The sequence below is a fragment of the Oryctolagus cuniculus genome, chromosome 1, assembly GCF_964237555.1.
Source record: "Oryctolagus cuniculus chromosome 1, mOryCun1.1, whole genome shotgun sequence".
In the NCBI taxonomy this organism is placed as follows: Eukaryota; Metazoa; Chordata; class Mammalia; order Lagomorpha; family Leporidae; genus Oryctolagus; species Oryctolagus cuniculus.
Genome location: NC_091432.1, coordinates 68410099 through 68429449, shown reverse-complemented (window position 1 = coordinate 68429449; position 19351 = coordinate 68410099). Strand labels below are relative to the sequence as shown.

The 19351-nt window shown below is 43.5% G+C and overlaps 2 protein-coding genes across 29 annotated transcripts in view; both read left to right on the top strand.

Annotated features, from left to right (window-relative positions):
- The window catches only part of PAK1 (p21 (RAC1) activated kinase 1), a 192908-nt gene extending 184084 nt beyond the window's left edge, over positions 1-8824 (top strand). For all 5 annotated transcript variants that reach the window (XM_051850720.2, XM_051850728.2, XM_070075855.1 and 2 more), the window contains exons 14-15: positions 1168-1305; positions 7513-8824. In XM_051850720.2, the coding sequence (XP_051706680.1) occupies positions 1168-1305; positions 7513-7599 (225 nt within the window). In that variant the 3' untranslated portion in view covers positions 7600-8824. The remainder of the gene's footprint in view (positions 1-1167; positions 1306-7512) is intronic.
- Positions 8825-10969: 2145 nt separating this feature from the next.
- The window catches only part of LOC100349807 (glycerophosphodiester phosphodiesterase domain-containing protein 4), a 176317-nt gene continuing 167935 nt past the window's right edge, over positions 10970-19351 (top strand). For 10 of the 24 annotated variants that reach the window (XR_007921200.2, XR_007921192.2, XR_007921199.2 and 7 more), the window contains exon 1: positions 11042-11169. The gene's annotated coding sequence lies outside the window, so the exon portion shown is untranslated. Of the gene's footprint in view, positions 11177-14421; positions 14532-17241; positions 17420-19351 lie in introns of all 24 variants that reach the window. The other 14 variants (XM_051850626.2, XM_051850587.2, XM_051850631.2 and 11 more) reach the window with 11 other exon arrangements.

Here is a 19351-nt window from a genome sequence, read left to right as displayed (position 1 = left end):
ATCCAACACAATTATATACTTAAGGACATCGGTTTTGCAGCTGTCACTTCTCCTTGTACGTAACCATCTTCTACCTCTCTGTTAGATTATTCCCATTAGCACACAAAGATTATCTTTTAAAAAAAATCCTCCCTTGATTGTAAATCAGTGTTCGTTTTTCAGTCTTGTTTGAACCTTTCCGTAAGCCTCCTTTGGCCTCCAAGACACACTTCTCTCCGTTTTGTCATCCTAGGAAGACTGCTGCTAGTTTTGCTCTCTCCCCCAACCTGTGAACAATGGAATAACTCCCATCTCAGTACTCAAATCTCTTTTTTCTTTAACTGCACTTACTTTCTAAGTGAGTGATCTCATCCATTGCTGATTTTAAATGCCTGTTACAATCTATCTACTAATACATTTCTTCAAATAGTCCTGACTTCTCACCCTTGAACACCAGACTTCTGTGCTCAGCTGTGGTCAACATCTACACTTGAATGTCTAATAAAAACTTCAAATTAACACCTTTAAAATCAGTTTGTTATTACGTTCTTCCATATTCTTTACCATCTCAGTATTTGGCAACTGTTTTTTTTCCCCCAGCGATTTGGAACCAAAACCTTGCAACCATTGTTGATTCTTGTTTCTTTGATACCCTGTTCATCTTGTCAGCTATTACTTTCAGGTATTTCCTGAGTTCAGCTACTGCACACTTCCACTCCTACCAATATAGTCTAAGTCACCACTTCACTGACTGTTACAACAGTCTCTCACAGTCTCTTTTCCATGAAACAGCTAACATGATCTAATGAAAACATAAAGCAGATCATGTTACTCCTCAGCTCAAAATCCTCTCATGATGAACCAACTCTGCAGAATAAAGCCAGCTTCTCATAATGACCTACCAGATCTTTATCTGCCCATGTCACTCTTGTAATTTCTGATTGTTAGAAAATGCTTCAGTGTACCTTTTGTGGTTTCTTACCTTTTGATTTAAGCTTTACTCCCTGACCCTACATCCTTGTCTCAGACTTAGAATGGCTTTCCAGAGATGTGAAGATGATGATCATGGGGTATGATGGAAATAAGACTGGGGTTATCAATAGTGTCACCCTAAGCATGTTGTCTGCATGTGGGTACCAAGAGTGAATCCCAACTTGAGCCCAAGATGATTTTCCGTTTGTATTCCAGGCCTTGTACCTCATTGCCACCAATGGAACCCCAGAGCTTCAGAACCCAGAGAAGCTGTCGGCTATTTTCCGGGACTTTCTGAACCGCTGTCTCGAGATGGATGTGGAGAAGAGAGGTTCAGCAAAAGAGCTGCTACAGGTAAGTGTCTCTGCAGGGACGCACCAAATTCAAGGCGTCAGTAAATCTAGCCTTTTGTGCTTCATTTTTGTGTATAAAGAACTATGCTTTTGTCCTACCATTTACCACACTTGCTGTAATCCTAGCTCCCTATCCTTCATTCCGGGGCCTTTGCTCATGTTTCCATTAGCCTCTTGCTCAGCTCATTAAAACTCTACACATCCTCGTAGCTTCTTCAAACCTACTTTCTGAGCTCCTTGTTGAACTTTGCCTGTATCTTTCTTTGACATTTCCTTTGTTTTGCATGAATTAGTCTGACAGGATTTGCTTGAGCATTGGTGAGAAGCAGCTCTGACATGTAAATATTACACAAGTTATATTTTACAGAATAAGTGCTAATGAAATAATTCTCAACAAAGGAAACTGGGTTTAGATCCCAGTTAGTGACTGTGATTTCTGAAGTCTTTACTGTTTTTTTCTTTTTTCCACTGGAAACCTCTCAGATCATGGCAAAGATGTTCTACTTGTTTGGAGGGTTGTAGCGAAACCAAAAATTTACCAAGCCTTTTAAACACCAACCTGCCTAATCCTGAACTGCAGCATAATTATTTTGTATGATTTCAGAAACTGTCTTTAGAGGACCACATTTAATATTTAATTTGTATCTAAGTTTTGTGTTCCCAGTACAATTTCTTATTACTAAGATTGTTTTACTACATTGCTCCCTGGTGATTTTATTGCACATGTCACATACAACTTTATGGTAGTGATTGACCTGCAGGCATATACTCTCAGTTCCTTTTGTATTATGAGGCCCAGGAGTGACTGGGCAGGGCAGGGGAGTACTTCGTGTACTGCCTTGTGTTAAAGCCAGTTATGAATATCTCTACTTCTCCGCCTTTCCCAGTGGATTATAAATTCTTTTTTATTCAAACTCTCTTTCTTCTTGTACCTGGGACAAGACTCAGAATAGGTACTCAGGGAATATTTATTGGGTAGAATGGAGCTGCTTAAAGAATTTACCTACAGTAGCCTTTCATTCTCTGGAACATAATTAGTATCTCTTTGTAATTGAAGTTACTGATTATAGAGCACTGGCCTATTAGATAACAGAAATGGATTCTGCTAAGTGTATCCCATTAGTTTCTAGGATCCTTTGGGATTAAAAAAAAAAAACCCTTATTACAGACAGTATAATAAAGAATTAGTCTTTAAAAGTAGTTGTGTTCTGAAAACCCTAGGTTTTTAGAAATGTGCCAATAGTATGTTGTTATAGCTGTGAAGATAGGTGTAATTCAATATCAAATTCTCTTTTTTAGACATTTTTATTGAAAGTTTAGTTTAATTGAGATAATTTTATATCTTCATACAATTGTAAGAAACAATACAGAAAGCTTCCATATATTACTCAGTTCCTCCCACAGTGGCACAGTGTCACAAAGATACAGGCATGGATTGAGTACATTGATCTATTCATAGTTCTCCAGTTTTACATTGTAGTGATTTTTGTGGAAATACACTCCACTAAACAGATAGATAGATGGTAGAGTTGAACCAAACCTATGTCTATCTGGCCCAAATGTTGAGTTCTTAACTTTTGATCAAATTACTTTTATTGAGAGGTCAGTGTATGCTACAGTTTTCTTCCTGACATGCTAATATAACTACTAATAGATACATTGTATTGGATCTTCACCATATTTTAGGCACTAAGCATTTCATATATAATATTTTTAAAGATTCATTTTATTTATCTGAAAGGTAGTTACAGAGAGAGAGAGAGGGAGAGACAAAGAGAGGTCTTCCTCCCATTGTTTCACTCTTCAAATGGCCACGGCTGAGCCAGGTTGACACCAGGAGCCAGGAGTTTCTTCTAGGTCTCCCGATGGGGTGAGGAGACCCAAGCACTTGGGCCATCCTCCACTGCTTTCACAGGCCGTAGCAGAGAGCTGGATCAGCAGTGGAGCAGCTTGGACTCTTCCTGACACTGTATGGGATGCCAGCATTGTATGTGGTGGCTTTACTGGCTATGCCACAATGCCAGCCTCACCATATATAATTTTTTATCTATTCTGCACAGCAGTCCTGTGAGTTATATGTTCTATTATTCCCATTTTTTAGGTGTAGAAACAGAATTTTCAAGTATTTTGTAACTTCCCTTGATTATATTGCTGAAATGTAGTGGATACAGGATTTCAACCTATGTCTGGCCCTCAAGTGTGTGTGCTCTTGGCCACTATTATAAACTCAGAGACTGTCACAACTGGAAGGCTGTTAGGGCTTGTATTTTTCTTTATTCAGAGATGGAAACTGAGACCTCCTAGTTGGGAGCTATTCTTTCAACTCAGGGGAGTTAAAGAAACATGTGGTCTGAGAACACTGATTCTAGTGTATATTTTTTTTAACTTTTTTTTTTTTTTTGGACAAGCTGAGTTAGAGAGAGAGAGACAGAGAGAAAGGTCTTCCTTTTCCATTGGTTCACCCCCCAATAGCCGCTACAGCTGGCATGCTGCGCCGATCTGAAGCCAGGAGCCAGGTGCTTCCTCCTGGTCTCCTATTCGGGTGCAGGGCCCAAGCACTTGGGCCATCCTCCACTGCCTTCCTGGGCCACAGCAGAGAGCTGGACCGGAAGAGGAGCAACCGGGACAGAATCCGGCGCCCCGACCGGGACTAGAACCTGGGGTGCCGGCGCCGCAGGTGGAAGATTAGTCTAGTGAGCCGCGGCACCGGCCTGATTCTAGTGTTTATTGTAAAGATTCAGAACCATGACTCTTAAAATCTTTTTTTTAAAGATTTATTTATTCATTTGAAAGGCAGTACAACAGCTAGGGAGAGAGAGACAGATCTTCCGTCCATTGGTTGACTCCCCAAATTGGTACAACAGCACCACAACTGGACCACACTGAACCCAGGAACCAGGAATCCGATCCTGTTCTCATACAGAGGTGGCAGGGCCCCCATTACTTGGACCATCTTCTGTGGTCTTCCCAGACCATTAGTAGGAAGTTTAATTGGAAGCAGAACATTTGGAGCTAAAACCAGCACTCTGATATGGGATGCCAAAATTGCAAATGGCTGTTTAACGCTCTGTGGTACACCAGTCCATACTTAAAATCTTACATCATGAAGGTTTCATATCTTTTTCCTGTGAGAACACATTTATGGACAGAAAAACACAGGATGATAAATTGGAATTCATATTTTCATAATTTAATGGAGATCTTTTATATTAATAATAACTTCCTGTTTTTAATACCTCTCTATACTCTGTCATAAAAGAAGTCAAATCAGGCCGGCGCGGCGGCTCACTAGGCTAATCCTCCGCCTTGCAGCGCCGGCACACCGGGTTCTAGTCCCGGTCGGGGCGCTGGATTCTGTCCTGGTTGCCCCTCTTCCAGGCCAGCTCTCTGCTGTGGCCTGGGAGTGCAGTGGAGGATGGCCCAAGTACTTGGGTCCTGCACCCCATGGGAGACCAGGATGAGTACCTGGCTCCTGCCATTGGATCAGCGCCGTGCGCTGGCTGCAGTGCACTGGCCACAGCGGCCATTGGAGGGTGAACCAATGGCAAAGGAAGACCTTTCTGTCTGTCTCTCTCTCTCACTGTCCACTCTGCCTGTAAAAAAAAAAAAAAAAAAAAAAAAAGTTTGTGAACAGGGGCCGGCACTGTGGCATAGCTGCTGCCTGTAGTGCCGGCATCCCATGTGCGCGCTGGTTCAAGTCCCAGCTGCTGCACTTCTGATCCAGCTCTCTGCTATGCCCTGAGAAAGCAGTAGAAGATGGTCCAAGTCCTTGGGCCCCCTGCACCCATGTGGGAAGCTCCTGGCACCTGGCTTTAGATCAGCACAGCTCCAGCTGTTGCAGCCATCTGAGGAATAAACCAGCAGATGGAAGACCTCTCTCTCTGCCTCTCCTCTCTCTGTGTAACTCTAACTTTCAAATAACTAAATAAATCTTTTTTAAAAAAGTTTGTGGACAATAGAATTAAGATAAAATTTATTTTACTAGAAAAGACTTTGAAATCCATGTTTTCCTTTTTATAATACAATTTTTCATGGACTTTTTGAGATCCTTTTTATGCAAGGATTTCAAAAACTTTTTGCATCAGAATAAACTTATCTTTTAGTTCTATTTTCCATGAATTTTTTAAAATACTCTCATATATAGTATGACTAATAAAGGAAACTACAAGTGTGGGAAGAGAATCAGATGTACCTACCATCTGACCTAACTGCTTAAGCATCAAGTTTCTGTCCTATAGCCAGGACAGTGGGGGGAAAAAAAGTATGTCAGTTCCTGTATTGGAAGGAAGGGGTCTTCAAAAAGTTTGTGGTAGGGTGAGCACTTGGTATTGTATTTAAGACACTGGTTAAGATGCCATATTTAAAACATCAGAGTGCCTGAGTTAAGCCCCAGCCCCAGGTCCTGACTCTAGCTTCCTGATAATGCAGACCTTAGGAGGCAATGGTGATGGCTGACATGACTGGGTTACTACCACTCACTTATGGGACACCTGAATTGAGTGTCTAGCTCCCAGCTTTGTCCTTGCCTGGGAGCTTTGGGAGCATTTGGGGAAGTGAAACCACAAATGGGAGCTGTCTCTGTATTTCTTTCAAATAAAAATTAAAACAAAAAAAAGGTCATGGAAAAATGAAATTTAAAAATACTGCAGAGTTTCATAAACTTTTTAAAGCCCCTCCTATTTCTTATCAAATGAATGAAATACGCCACATCCTCAAGAGACAAAGCTTTTTTACCACTAAATCTAAAAAAAAAAAAAGTTACACAAAGAATTAATTTTCTTTAACAGTTTTACTGAAAATGTAGATGCAGTGTTCATATGGTGTTTTCTCCTAAATCTACTGTAAAAGTTGAGTATGTCCCAAAGTTCAACCCAGGGAAAGTGATCAGGGAAAAGACCACTCTCTCTCTCTCTCTATGTATATATATATATATATATATATATATATATATATACACACACACACATATATATATATTCGACAGGCAGAGTTAGACAGTGAGAGAGAGAGACAGAGAGAAAGGTCTTCCTTCCGTTGGTTCACCCCCCAAATGGCCGCCACGGCCAGCATGCTGCGCGGATCTGAAGCCAGGAGCCAGGTGCTTCCTCCTGGTCTCCCATGCGGGTGCAGAGCCCAAGCACTTGGGCCATCCTCCACTGCCTTCCCAGGCCACAGCAGAGAGCTGGACTGGAAAAGGAGCAACCGGGACAGAACCGGCGCCCCAACCAGGACTAGAACCCAGGGTGCTGGCGCCGCAGGCGGAGGATTAGCCTAGTGAGCCACGGTGCCAACCTAAAGACCACTATTGAAATCCTTGTTAGATTAATTAGAATAACAAATTCCTGGAACAGTGCTCCTGAGATAGAATATTACAGTGTACCACTTGGTCATACTGAGTCATTACCTTCCCCATTATTATTCTGATTATCACCATAATTAGTCTTTCTTAATTAGAAATGGAATCATGCAATATGAATTATTGTCTTCTTATATCAATCAACTAATCTATGGGATTTGCCCTGTACTCAGCATATAAATTATCTATTTGTTTTTATTGCTGTGTAACTTCTAAAAATATTTTTATTTTTTACTTATTTGAGAGGCATAGAGAGGAGGGGGGAGATTGGGGAGAGAGATTGACAGAGAAATCCTATCCCTGGATCCCTCCCCAGATGTCCACAATGGTCCTGTGCAGTGGGCCAAAGCCAGGAGTCGAGAACTCAGTCCAAGTCTTCAGTGTGGGTGGCAGAGACCTTCCTACTTGAGACATTACCTGCTGCTTCCCAGGGATGGCAGGATGCTGGAATCAGGAATGAAATTGGAACTCGAACCCAGGCCCTCTGATAAGGAATGTGGATTTACTGAGCCATGTCTTAACCTCTAGGCCAAATGCCAACCCTGTTAAATGTGTTAAATGATCATAACACTATTTCTTCTTCTGTTCTCTTGGATCTTGGGCAACATTCCAGCTATTGACTTGAATGTGCCTAGGACTGGAATTGGATATAAAGTAAGTATGTTTATCTGTAGATAGACCGCCAAAGAGTTTTCCAAAGTGGTTTGCTATCTTTGATTTCCTTCAATTTGGGGATGACCTGCAGTTCTTCAGGTAGTGTCTTACACACACATGTATGCCCTATGTTTTGTAGTGGTTCTAAAGAAGAATGCTAAATAGTCATGTGTCTCTTGTTCTTTTTCTCCACTCAAGCATCAATTCCTGAAGATTGCCAAGCCCCTCTCCAGCCTCACTCCACTGATCGCTGCAGCAAAGGAGGCAACCAAGAACAATCACTAAAGCCACGCTCACCCTAGCCTCATTGTGCCAAGCCTTCTGTGAAGTTAATGCTCATTTCAGAAATTCTAGCCCCTGATGACCTCCTCTCCTGGCCTTGCTTCTCCCATTTCCTGATCTAGCGCTCTCAAGACTTTAATCCTGGGAAATCACGTGTCCAGCATTGAGGAGAACTGCGACTGGATGCCTGATCGGATGATGGCCGTTTTTAAATAAGGAATTCCCTCCTATGTGTAGATATGAGGGTGGTTTATGATCAAGGGTTTATCTGAATAAACCTTTGGACCACTATTTCTACATTATAAAATCTCTACCACTATCCCCACTCCCCCACCCTGCAACCAGTTTTTGAATATATAAAGTTATGTTTTGATAACATTACCAATTTATTATTAGTTGAGATTTCTTTAGTGCTTGCCTTTATGTGACTAGACTGCCCAGTCACCTCAATGTACTTGAAAACTGGAACAGTTGGGAATGCCATGGGGTTTGATAATCTGCCAGGGACACGAAGTGGCTCAGCTTTCTGGACCATGACTTTAGCACAGCTGATTCTGCTGTGGAAGAACTACCACATTTTTATTTGTGTGCTTCTAGCTGCTGTTTGGGAGGACCTTGACCCAGTAATGTTCCCCATGCTATTTCTTGTGAAATGGTCTTGGCTATGTAGCAGCTTTTGTTTCCCTGCATCCCCTAGGCTGCTGCCCCCATTCTGTCCTTGTTTATAACTCAGAGGTTTCGTAGGGCACATGGTGAGTGAGAGCATTGGGAGAAGGCAGGAAAAAAAAAAAAGTAGGTACTTTTAGAGCAAGGCTGGGCATTAGTACCTGGCCGGCTATACTTCCGTGATGTTTTAAGAACACAGCTTCTTTTTCCATCCGGGATAAGGAGCTGAAAGATTAACTCAGATCTTCTGATGGCCTAAGTCTTTGGGTCAGAGGAACAGGTCTCCAAATCTGAGACTACATGGTAGTTTTGGATGGATTTGGTGGCCCCTGATTTTAAGATGCATGGCCAAGCTCTCTGCAAATGGAAATGCTTACACTGGTGTTGAGGATGTTTGCTACCTCCTGCTTTCTTTGTGGATTTGGTCCTCTCTCTATAGTAGGACACCTGGCCAGCACTGTGGCTTGTCACGTCAGCCCACTGACTACCTTGTCATGCTCTGAGGTGTCATTGCCTCTGCAGCACAAGTTTCTGTTTCCTTCAATAAAAGGAGATGAAAATATTCTTGGAGTCTGCCTTTCTTTCTCCCCTCCTTTATTTCCTTCTGGTTTTTTCTATTTTTTATATGAAATTATTAAAAAAAAGGTTCTTCCTGAACCATTTGAGAGTAAGTTGTCAAAAGGAGGGACCCTTCACCACCATATACTTTGATGTTTATTTGTTGTTCTTAACACTTTTTTAAAAATTAAAGTATAGAAATGGGCCTAAACTATTTGTACTGTTTAAAGAATAATTTATAGATTCACATGTATCTAGCACTCAAAAAAGAAATGGAACACTGCTAGTATCCAGGACCTGGTCTGTCTTGCCATTCCTTCTTATTTTAGTCTCCATAACAGGTAACCAATATCCTGACTTTTGGTGAAATCACTCTCTTACTTGTCTTTCACCATATTCATATGTATTCTAAGACAGTTTAGTTCTGTTTTTTTTTAAACTTTAAATAAATGTTTGTTTCACCCCAAGATTATATTTTCAAGATAGATGTATGTGGTTCTATGTTAGTTGTGTGTAGCTCTGTTTCACTTATTATTGCTGCTTTAAAACACTGGAGAGTAAAGGTTCTTTGTCCAAGACTAACCTCCCGAGGACTGCCCCCCTCCCAAAGCAGTTGGTTTCTGCACAGCCTTTTCTTAATTGGCTAAAGTCAGTGCTTAAGGCAGTCAGCCTGATAGAATGCTCAGTAGACTAATCAGGTACTTATTTTTATCACATCATATGAGGGCTCTTCAGAGAGTTCATGGAAAATGTCAGTATTAAAAATTATAAAAGGGGCAGTTGTGGCACAGTGGATTAAGCTGCCACTTGAAATACCAGCATCATATATGACTGCCAATTCAAGTCCCAGATGCCTCACTTTTTTTTTTTTTTTAGATTTATTTATTTATTTGAAATGTAGAGTTACAGAGAGTCCGAAGCAGAGAGAGAGAGAGAGAGAGACATCTTCCATCTGCTGGTTTACTCCCCAGATGGCTGCAAAGACTGGAGCTGCGCCGATCTGAAGCCAGGAGCCAGGAGCTTCTTTTGGGTCTCCCATGCAGATGCAAGGGCCCAAGGACTTGGGCTACCTTCTGCTTTCTCAGGCCATAGCAGAGAGCTGGATCAGAAGTGGAGCAGCCGGGACTCAAACTGGCACCCATATGGGATTCCAGCACTGCAGGCAGCAGCTTCACCCGCTACACCACAGCGCCAGTCTTTATGCCCCACTTCTGGTATTGCTTCCTGCTAATGAGCCTGGGAAATCAGCAGAAGATGGCTCATGTTCTTGTGCCCCTGCCACCACATGGGAGACCTGTATGGAGTTCCTGGCTCTTGGTGTCCAGATGGCCCAGCCTTGCCGTTAAACAACCATTTGGGGAATAAACCAGCAGATGAAAAATCTACCCCTTCACCCTGTAACTCTGCCTTTCAAATATATAACTAAATCTTTAGGGAAAAATGCTGGATTTTGCGATTTTTTTGCAGCAAGTAAGTTTTAATTCCATTTTTACCATGAACATGAAATACCCTGTAGAGCTACAACCATAAGGCTGGATTCCCCAGCTGTAGTCATGCTAGAGAAAATACTTCTTACTCTAAGGTGGTAGAGAGGAGCTAGAGGCCAGTGTTCTTTCCTGTGGCACTATTATTGTATCCCAGCACCATCAAATAGAGAAAGGCTGGTGCTTCCTGGGTGTGCAAATTACAATCCTCACAGCTCAAAGCCTGGAATCCTTCTCTGGGACTTTGACATCTGGGCCCAGTAGATCTTACAGTCTACCCGAAAGGTGGTGGTATTGGAGTTTCCACACATTGGCTACTGCCCCTGCCACGTGAGTTTCTATCAATAAACAAGATCCCCACAGGCCTGGAGTTTGTGTTGCCTGATCAGCTGCCTTTGCTTGCTAACTGCTGTAGTAACTGGGTATTATGGAAACCAAGACCAAGACTGAGTGGGAAAACGCACTCTTAGAATACAGCAGCTGGACAGCCAAATTCAAGAGCTGAGATTGTGGCTCGCTGGTTATAGGAATGAAACCTGAGAAGGATCTTAAATTTACATTCCTGGGACCGTGTAGTGGTGTAGTGGGTAAAAGAATTATGTGGAGCATTTATTACAACCTCTAGAACGAAACAAAACGGAGAAAATACCTTAAAACACATTAGAAATGTAGTGCTCAGACCCAACTCTGGGCATCTAGCCATAAACTCAACCTTGCTCTAGGAGGAGCATGCGCGGCCACGCCCACCACGCCCGCCCCGCCCACCCGCGCTCAGGCCGCCTGCTCTAGTCAGGCCTCCATCTTGAGAGACGGTGATCTCAAACCGAATCGAGATTTGCGCGGCCTTTGGGACTGGGAAGTCGCCGTAAGTGGTGTGTCCAGCCCCCTGCCGCCTCCTCAGAATCCCCACAAGCAGGAATTGCTTCAGTGTAGCCGGCCGGCAGCCAAACCTGAGGTCCTTCACCCACTGCCTCCCACGGCCGTTGAGCCCGGAGCTGCGGTTCTCCTCGTGGCTCCGGGCAGGACGCTGAGCCCTGGGGGCTTCCACCTCGCCCATCCCCAGTCCCGGCCTCGGCCTCGGGGAGAGGGAGAGGCGAGGGCGAGGCGGGGGTGTAGAGGGCCTTGCAGGGCTGCGGGCTCGGCGCCTCCTGTCCCGCGGGAGGGTCTGGGCGCTGACCCCCTTGTCGCCCCGTGGCCGCCGCGGATGAGGTGTGTCCGGCGCTTGTCAGGGCGGCCGGCGCCCCCAGCTTTCTCACGCCATCACCCGGTGAAGGCCGGGGACCTCTCTGCGATGGGGCGGGCTGGGAGGAATGGGGTTGGCATCTAGAATTTTGAGGCGCCTGCGAGACTCCGGGACAGATTTCAGTAGGCTTCTCTGGATGTGTAAGTGTGGAAATCAGAGAAGGGATTTCGAAGGCAAGCAGTTTCAAAGAGAAATTTTCCCCGAAAGATTATTGAAGTTTCCAGTGAGCTTGGCTACCCTGACGGGGGCGGGTTTGACACGAAGAAAGGCTCTGTAGCCGTGGGGAAGACGGTGGTGCTAGTTGTGCTCGTTAGAAAGCCGCGTGTTGACTCGGTGTCAAGCAGTTTCCCCTCCTCTCAATCACAGAGCGTCTGCCCGTGGACACCGCAGTATTTGCAGTTAGTCACATCCACTTCTATACATATAGTAATTTCAACATCAGCGAATTCCATTTTTTTCTCATTTTCGTTGTATTTCCCTTTGATCCATGTGTTTTTATTAGTGCGTTTAATTTCCAGGTGTGGAACTTTCTAGTCATCTTTTATGGATTTCTGGCTAAATTGCACCATAGTTAGAAAATACTTTATTAAGTTATCAGTTTCTTTCTTTCTTTCTTTTTTTTTCCCTTTTTTTTGACAGGTAGAGTGGACAGTGAGAGAGAGAGACAGAGAGAAAGGTCTTCCTTTTGCCGTTGGTTCACCCTCCAATGGTGGCTGCGGCTGGCGCACCACGCTGATCTGAAGCCAGGAGCCAGGTGCCTCCCCGGGTCTCCCATGTGGGTGCAGGGCCCATGGACTTGGGCCATCCTCCACTGCATTCCCGGGCCACAGCAGAGAGCCGGACAGGAAGAGGGGCAACCGGGACAGAATCTGGCGCCCCGACCGGGACTAGAACCCGGTGTGCCAGCGCCGCGAAGCGGAGGATTAGCCTATTGAGCCGCGGCACCAGCCAAGTTATCAGTTTCTTAAAGTTTACTGAAACCAGTTGTGTGGCTCAATCTCTTTCAGTAAATGTCCCATGTCCATTTAAAAAGAATGTAAATTCAACAATTGTCTTGGGTATTCTGTAAATGTTAATTAAAACTAATTTGTTAAGCCATCTATATTTTTACTTTTTTTTTTTGGCCTGCTTATTCTGCCCTTTACTGAAAAAAAGGATATTGAATCTTCCATCATGATTCTGGATTTGGCTTTATTTTTTACAGGCTATGTGATTGGATACAAATTATAAAATCTTTAAAATTTTTTTTTTATTATGAACTGTTCCTCTATGTCTTGTAATGCTTTTTTTGCCTGGATATTTACTTCATCTGCTGATTTTCAGTGAACTTGGTCTCAATTCTTCACCCTTCTTATAGTTGCAGACAGTGTTCACACCCTTTGCTTTGTGGCTTTGCTATGCTGCCATGAGGTGACCTGTGCTGATTTTTCACTTTGGGCTCAATCATGTGAGCAGACAACTTTGAAGTAGAAGCTTACCCTCAGGGACTTGGTCTTCTGGACAAATTCATAACCGTGAGAATGTACTCAGGCCAGTGAATGACACGTAGTTGAGTGAAACATGGAACAGAGCCAAGTTGTCCCAGTCATATTAGCTGAGGCTAGACAAGATCAGCACCACAGTGGCTGGGACTGGGCCATGCCAAAGTCAGGTGACAGGAGCTTTATCTGGGTCTCCCACGTGGGTGCTGGGGTAAAGGCCTTGAGCCATCCTTTGCTACTTTTCCCAGGTGCATTAGCAGGCACCTGGATCAGAAGTAGAGTAGACAGCACTCAAAACTGCCATCCATATGGGATGCCGGTGTCACAGGCAGCAGCTTAACCCCTTAGGCCACAATGCCAGTCCACGGACCAAACTCTTGTAAGGAGCCTATGATTAGTTTTGTTGCTTTAATACCATTAGGTAATTTTTTCTTGTTCTGAAACTTATTTAAATCACTTATATGTATCATAATTTTTAATTTAGGTTTAAATCTGTCAATGTTTTCTGTATGTCCCCCTATTTGTTCCCTTTTCACTTTTTCTTTTGATTTGCTCATTTTTATTCTATTTCACCTTTTAGCTTTAAAAAATCTTTATTGAGGCATAACTTGATGCCATAAATTACACATATTTTAAAGGTACTATTTATTTAAGATTGCTCCAAAACAGGGAATGAATTTGGAAGGGCAAGATAAACTATTTAAGAGGCTGTTGGAATACTTAAGAGGACCTGAGCTGAGGCAAGGACCAAGTTGTGAAATTATGAGAACTTGGTCACCTTAAAGGGCTTTACTCAATCTGTATATTTGTTAATTTAGGTTTTAAGAGGAAGAACTGGGTAGCAAGAAAGTTGACAATGGTTGACTGGAATTATGGACACCCCAAAGATGTCTGGGTCCTAATCCTTAGAACCTGTGAATTCGATGGTCTCATCCTGATGTGATGAAAAGCACTTTAAAAATGTGATTTAAGGCCGGCGCGGCGGCTCACTAGGCTAATCCTCCGCATTGCGGCGCTGGCACACCGGGTTCTAGTCCCGGTTGGGGCGCCGGATTCTGTCCCGGTTACCCCTCTTCCAGGCCAGCTCTCTGCTGTGGCCAGGGAGTGCAGTGGAGGATGGCCCAAGTCCTTGGGCCCTGCACCCCATGGGAGACCAGGAGAAGTACCTGGCTCCTGCCATAGGATCAGCGCAGCGTGCCGGCCGCGGCGGCCATTGGAGGGTGAACCAACGGCAAAGGAAGACCTTTCTCTCTGTCTCTCTCTCTCTCTCACTTTCCACTCTGCCTGTCAAAAAATAAAAAAATAAAAAAAAAAATAAAAATGTGATTTAAGTTAAGGGTCTTGGGATGGAGAGAGTAACTGGATTATTCAGGTGGGGCTAATATATTAACAGGGGTCCTTAAAAGAAGGAGGCAAAAGAATCAGAGCAGGAGAGAAGGTGAAAAATGTGAAGATAGGAAGATGGACCGTAAGAAGCAGGTGGTTTCTCAACAGCTGGGAAAGGTAAAGTGATGGACTCTCCCTTAGAACCTGGAGAAGCAACAACATCTTGCTGGTAACCTTGATTGCTGCCCATGAAATCTGTTTTGGAGTTCTGATCTCCAGAAATAGAAGATAATGAATTTTGGCTGCTTTTGAGTCACTGTGCTGTGATTTGTTACAGTAGCAGTAGGAAACTAACGGAGTGGACTTCATAATCCTTTGGCTTATAACAACATTTGTTTGGTATTTATTCACTGCCTACTTTGCACTAAAGTTACAGATGCTTGGGATGCATGAGGGAACTGAAAAAGACCCCATGGAAAATATGAGTACACTTTAGGATGTGAAGACAGAAAGATGAATAATATAATAAGTTATATACTTTCCTATGGGTGGGGGGAAGAAAAGCATAGTACTGGACTTAGGAGGGAGTAGCAGGTTGCAGTATTAAATAGGGTGGTTAGGATAGACTGAGAAGGTGACATTTGAACAAGGAAGATCATATAGTCCTCTGGGATTTAATTTTTATGGGGGGGTGAATTAATTGGTACAGAGTATCTAATTCTTATATTGGGAATGCTGATGGGAAGCCAGGGTGTGGTTCATGTTACCTAGAAACTTCATCTCTACCCATGTTTTAGAAAAGGGAGACAGCAGGCAGGCATATGGATGGCAGGATGGTGATTTTTTTAGAGATTTATTTATTTTATTTGAGAGGCAAGTTACTGAGAGGCAGAGGCAGAGAGAGAGAGAGAGAGAGAGAGAGTCTTTCATCTGCTGGTTCACTCCCCAGGTGGCCACAATGGCCAGAGCTGTGCGGATCTGAAACCAGGAGCTTTTCTGGGTCTTCCATGTGTGTGCAGGGGCCCCAAGGACTTGGGCCATCTTCTACTGCTTTCCCAGGCCATAGCAGAGAGTTGGATTGGAAGTGAAGCAGTCGGGTCTTGAACCAGGCACCCATATGGGATGCTGGCACTGCAGATGGTGGCTTTTCCCCACTACACAACAGCACCGGCCTCTAGGTTGGGGATTTTTGGTATTTTGGATGAGAGTGGATACTTGGTTATTATGTGAGGCCAGTAAAACCTTTCTGGGCCTGAACTTATTTCCCTCTGTGTTTGTTCTTTTTACAAGTCTTTCATGATTCTCAAAAAGTGTATCACAGACTGTTTGCTCCAAGAGTCCTCTATAATAAATGGCACTTGCACCCTGTTAGCCTCAGACTGAGGTACAGCTGAACAGGAAGCCAGTGTTCAGAGCAATGAGGTGGCCCTTCCCTTTCTTCTCCACCTGTACCAAGGCTGAAATTACCCCTGCTAGTGGAGTTACTCTCTTGCAATAGGCCTGAGTCTGTCAGTAATATTTATACTTTTTACAATTGCTTATCTAATTGTCTAGCTACCCATATAGATATAAAATCTATGTAAATATAAAATCTATTTCAAAAAAATTAATAGCATTTGTATACACAAATATCACCATGGCTAAGAATTTATAAGATCATTCCATTCACACTGGCTACAAAAAAACTAAACTCGCAATAAATTCAACCAAGAATGAGAAAGATCTATACCATGAAAATTACAAAACATTAAGAAAAGAAATGGAAGAAGACGCAAAAAAATGGAAAAAATCTTTCATGTTCATGGATTGGAAGAGTTAGTGTCATCAAAATGTCCATACTACCCAAAGCAATTTACAGATTCAACACAATCCTGATCAAATACCAAGGGAATTCTTCTCAGATCTAGAAAAGGGGCCAGTGCTGTGGCATAGCGGGTAAAGCCACCACCTACAGTGCCGGTAACTTAAATGGGTACTGGTTTGAGTCCTGGCAGCTCCATTTCTGATCCAGCTCCCTGCTAATGTGCCTAGGAAAGCAGTAGAAAATGGCCAAGTCCTTGGGCCCCTGCACCCATGTGGGACACACAGAAGAAGCTCCTGGCTCCTGGCTTCAGATCTGGCCATTGCAGCCATTTGGGGAGTGAACCAGTGGATGAAAGATCTCTCTCTCCCTCTCCCTCTCCCTCTCCCTCTCCCTCTCCCTCTCCCTCTCCCTCTCCCTCTCCCTCTCCCTCTCCCTCTCCCTCTCCCTTAACTCTGCCTTTCAAATAAATGAATAAATCTTAAAAAAAGAAGACTGTGAATAGTTAAAGCAATCTTAAGCAAAAAGCCGAGCATCACAATACCAGGTTTCAAGACATACTACAGGGCAGTTATAATCAAAACAGCCTGGAACTGGCAGAAAAATTGACATGCAGACCAATGGAACAGAATAGAGACCCCAGAAATAAATCTATGCCTCTACAACCAAGTCATCTTTGACAAATGAGCTAAGATCACTACCTGGAGAAAGAACAGTCTCTTCAACAAGTGGTGTTGGGAAAACTGAATCTCTGCATGCACAAGCATGAAATGAGACTCCTGTCTTGTTCATTGTATTTGCAGCATAGTCCAGTGTTTGGCATATATTAACTGCTCAGTGAGTGTCAATTGATTGAATGAATGAATGCATACACCTAGAGGAACTCTTGACATTGTCATATCCTGACAAAGAATGTGGGTTCTTCTCTCTCTCTCTCAATCTGTGTGTGTGTGTGTGTGTGTGTGTGTGTGTGTATATATATATATAATTTATTAAGAGGTTTTTGTTTTAATTTCACTGGAAAGGCAGAGATGAGAGAGAGAAAGAGCAGGAGAGAGAGCACTTCATTTTGCTGTTTCTCTCCAGAAATGCCGCAACAGCTGGGACTGGGCCAGGCCAGAGTCAGGAGCCAAGAATTCAGTCCAGGTTTCGTTTCCCACATGGGTGGCAGGGACCCAAGTACTGGAGCTGTGGTCTGCTGCCTTCCCATCATGCACAAAGCAGGAAGATGGATCAGATGCAGACTCGTCAGGACTTGAACCAGGTACTCAGATATGGGATATGGGTGTCCCAGACCCAACTTCATCGCTGTGCTGAATGCCCACCCTGAATATGGATTTCTTTTTTTTTTTTTAGAGATTTTTTTTAATTTACTTTTTTGACAGGCAGAGTGGACAGTGAGGGAGAGAGAGAGAAAGGTCTTCCTTTTGCCGTTTGTTCACCCTCCAATGGCCGCCATGGCTGGCGCGCTGCAACCGGCGCACCGCGCCGATCCGATGGCAAGAGCCAGGTACTTATCCTGGTCTCCCATGGGGTGCAGGGCCCAAGCACTTGGGCCATCCTCCACTGCACTCCCTGGCCACAGCAGAGAGCTGGCCTGGAAGAGGGGCAACCGGGACAGAATCTGGCGCCCTGACCGGGACTAGAACCCGGTGTGCCGGCACCGCTAGGCGGAGGATTAGCCTAGTGAGCTGCGGCGCCGGCCTGAATATGGATTTCTTTACGTGCTCTAGTTGCAGGGAGAAAGCACTTAAGGGATACATTACAGTACATGTAAGATTTAATGAAGATGAGGAAGGAGGGAGATTCAGTGTTTCAGGTTTTTCAGTCAGGAAATGATGTGAAGAGAAGTTAATGAGCGGAAGTGTGGGTGACAATAGGAATGTTGTGATCTTTGTGTCCTCTTGGCAGTGCGGCTTGCTGTGGAAAGCTGGAGGCATTTGACAGCTGCAGGAGGATCACAGGTGTGGACACTGTGACTCAGGGAACAGAATATAGGCTTTGGAGTTAGCAGACCTGAGTTTAGAATTGGGCTCTGTTGTCAAGTCCTAGTTAATTCAGGCTTTTTGGAGCATCCTTTTGCCACTTTTTTCATAGGGGAAATTATGATTCCCTCATGTGATTCTGAGGGTTAAGTGAGATACTGTGTTTAAAATGCCTTGCACTGGTAAAGCCACTATGGAAGTCAGTCTGGAGATTCCTCAGAAACCTGAATATAACCCTACCATACAACCCAGCCATCCCACTCCTTGGAATTTACCCAAAGGAAATTAAATTGGCAAACAAAAAAGCTGTCTGCACCTTAATGTTTATTGCAGCTCAATTCGCAATAGCTAAGACCTGGAACCAACCCAAATGCCCATCAACAGTAGACTGGATAAAGAAATTATGGGACATGTACTCTGTATACAGCAGTCAAAAACAATGAAATCCGGTCATTTGCAACAAAATGGAGGAATCTGGAAAACATTATGCTGAGTGAATTAAGCCAGTCCCAAAGGGACAAATATCATATGTTCTCCCTGATTGATGACAAATAACCAACCACAAAAAAAGGAAACCTGTTGAAGTGAAATGGACACTATGAGAAACAGTGACTTGATCAGCCCTTGTCCTGACTGTTGATGTACAATTTAATACTTTATCCCTTTTAGTATTTTTTTTGTCCTAGTTAATACTATTGGTTGAACTCTGTAATTAACACACAATTATTCTTAGGTGTTTAAATTTAACTGAAAAGTGATCCCTGTTAAATATAAGAGTGGGAATAAGAGAGGGAGGAGATGTACAATTTGGGACATGCTCAATCGGACTTGCCCCAAATGGTGGAGTTAGAAATGTGCCAGGGGATTCCAATACAATCCCATCAAGATGGCATGTACCAATGCCATCTCACTAGTCCAAGTGATCAATTTCAGTTCACAATTGATCATACTGATAGGTCTAAGAGTCAAAGGGATCACACAAACAAGACTAGTGTCTGCTAATACTAACTGATAGAATAAAAAAGGAAAGAACGATCCAACATGGGAAGTGGGATACACAGCAGACTCATAGAATGGCAGATGTCCTAAATAGCACTCTGGCCTCAGAATCAGCCCTTAAGGCATTCGGATATGGCTGAAGAGCCCATGATAGTATTGTAGGCATGGAAAGCCAAGACACTCTGGCCAAAAAAAAAAAAAAACACACACAC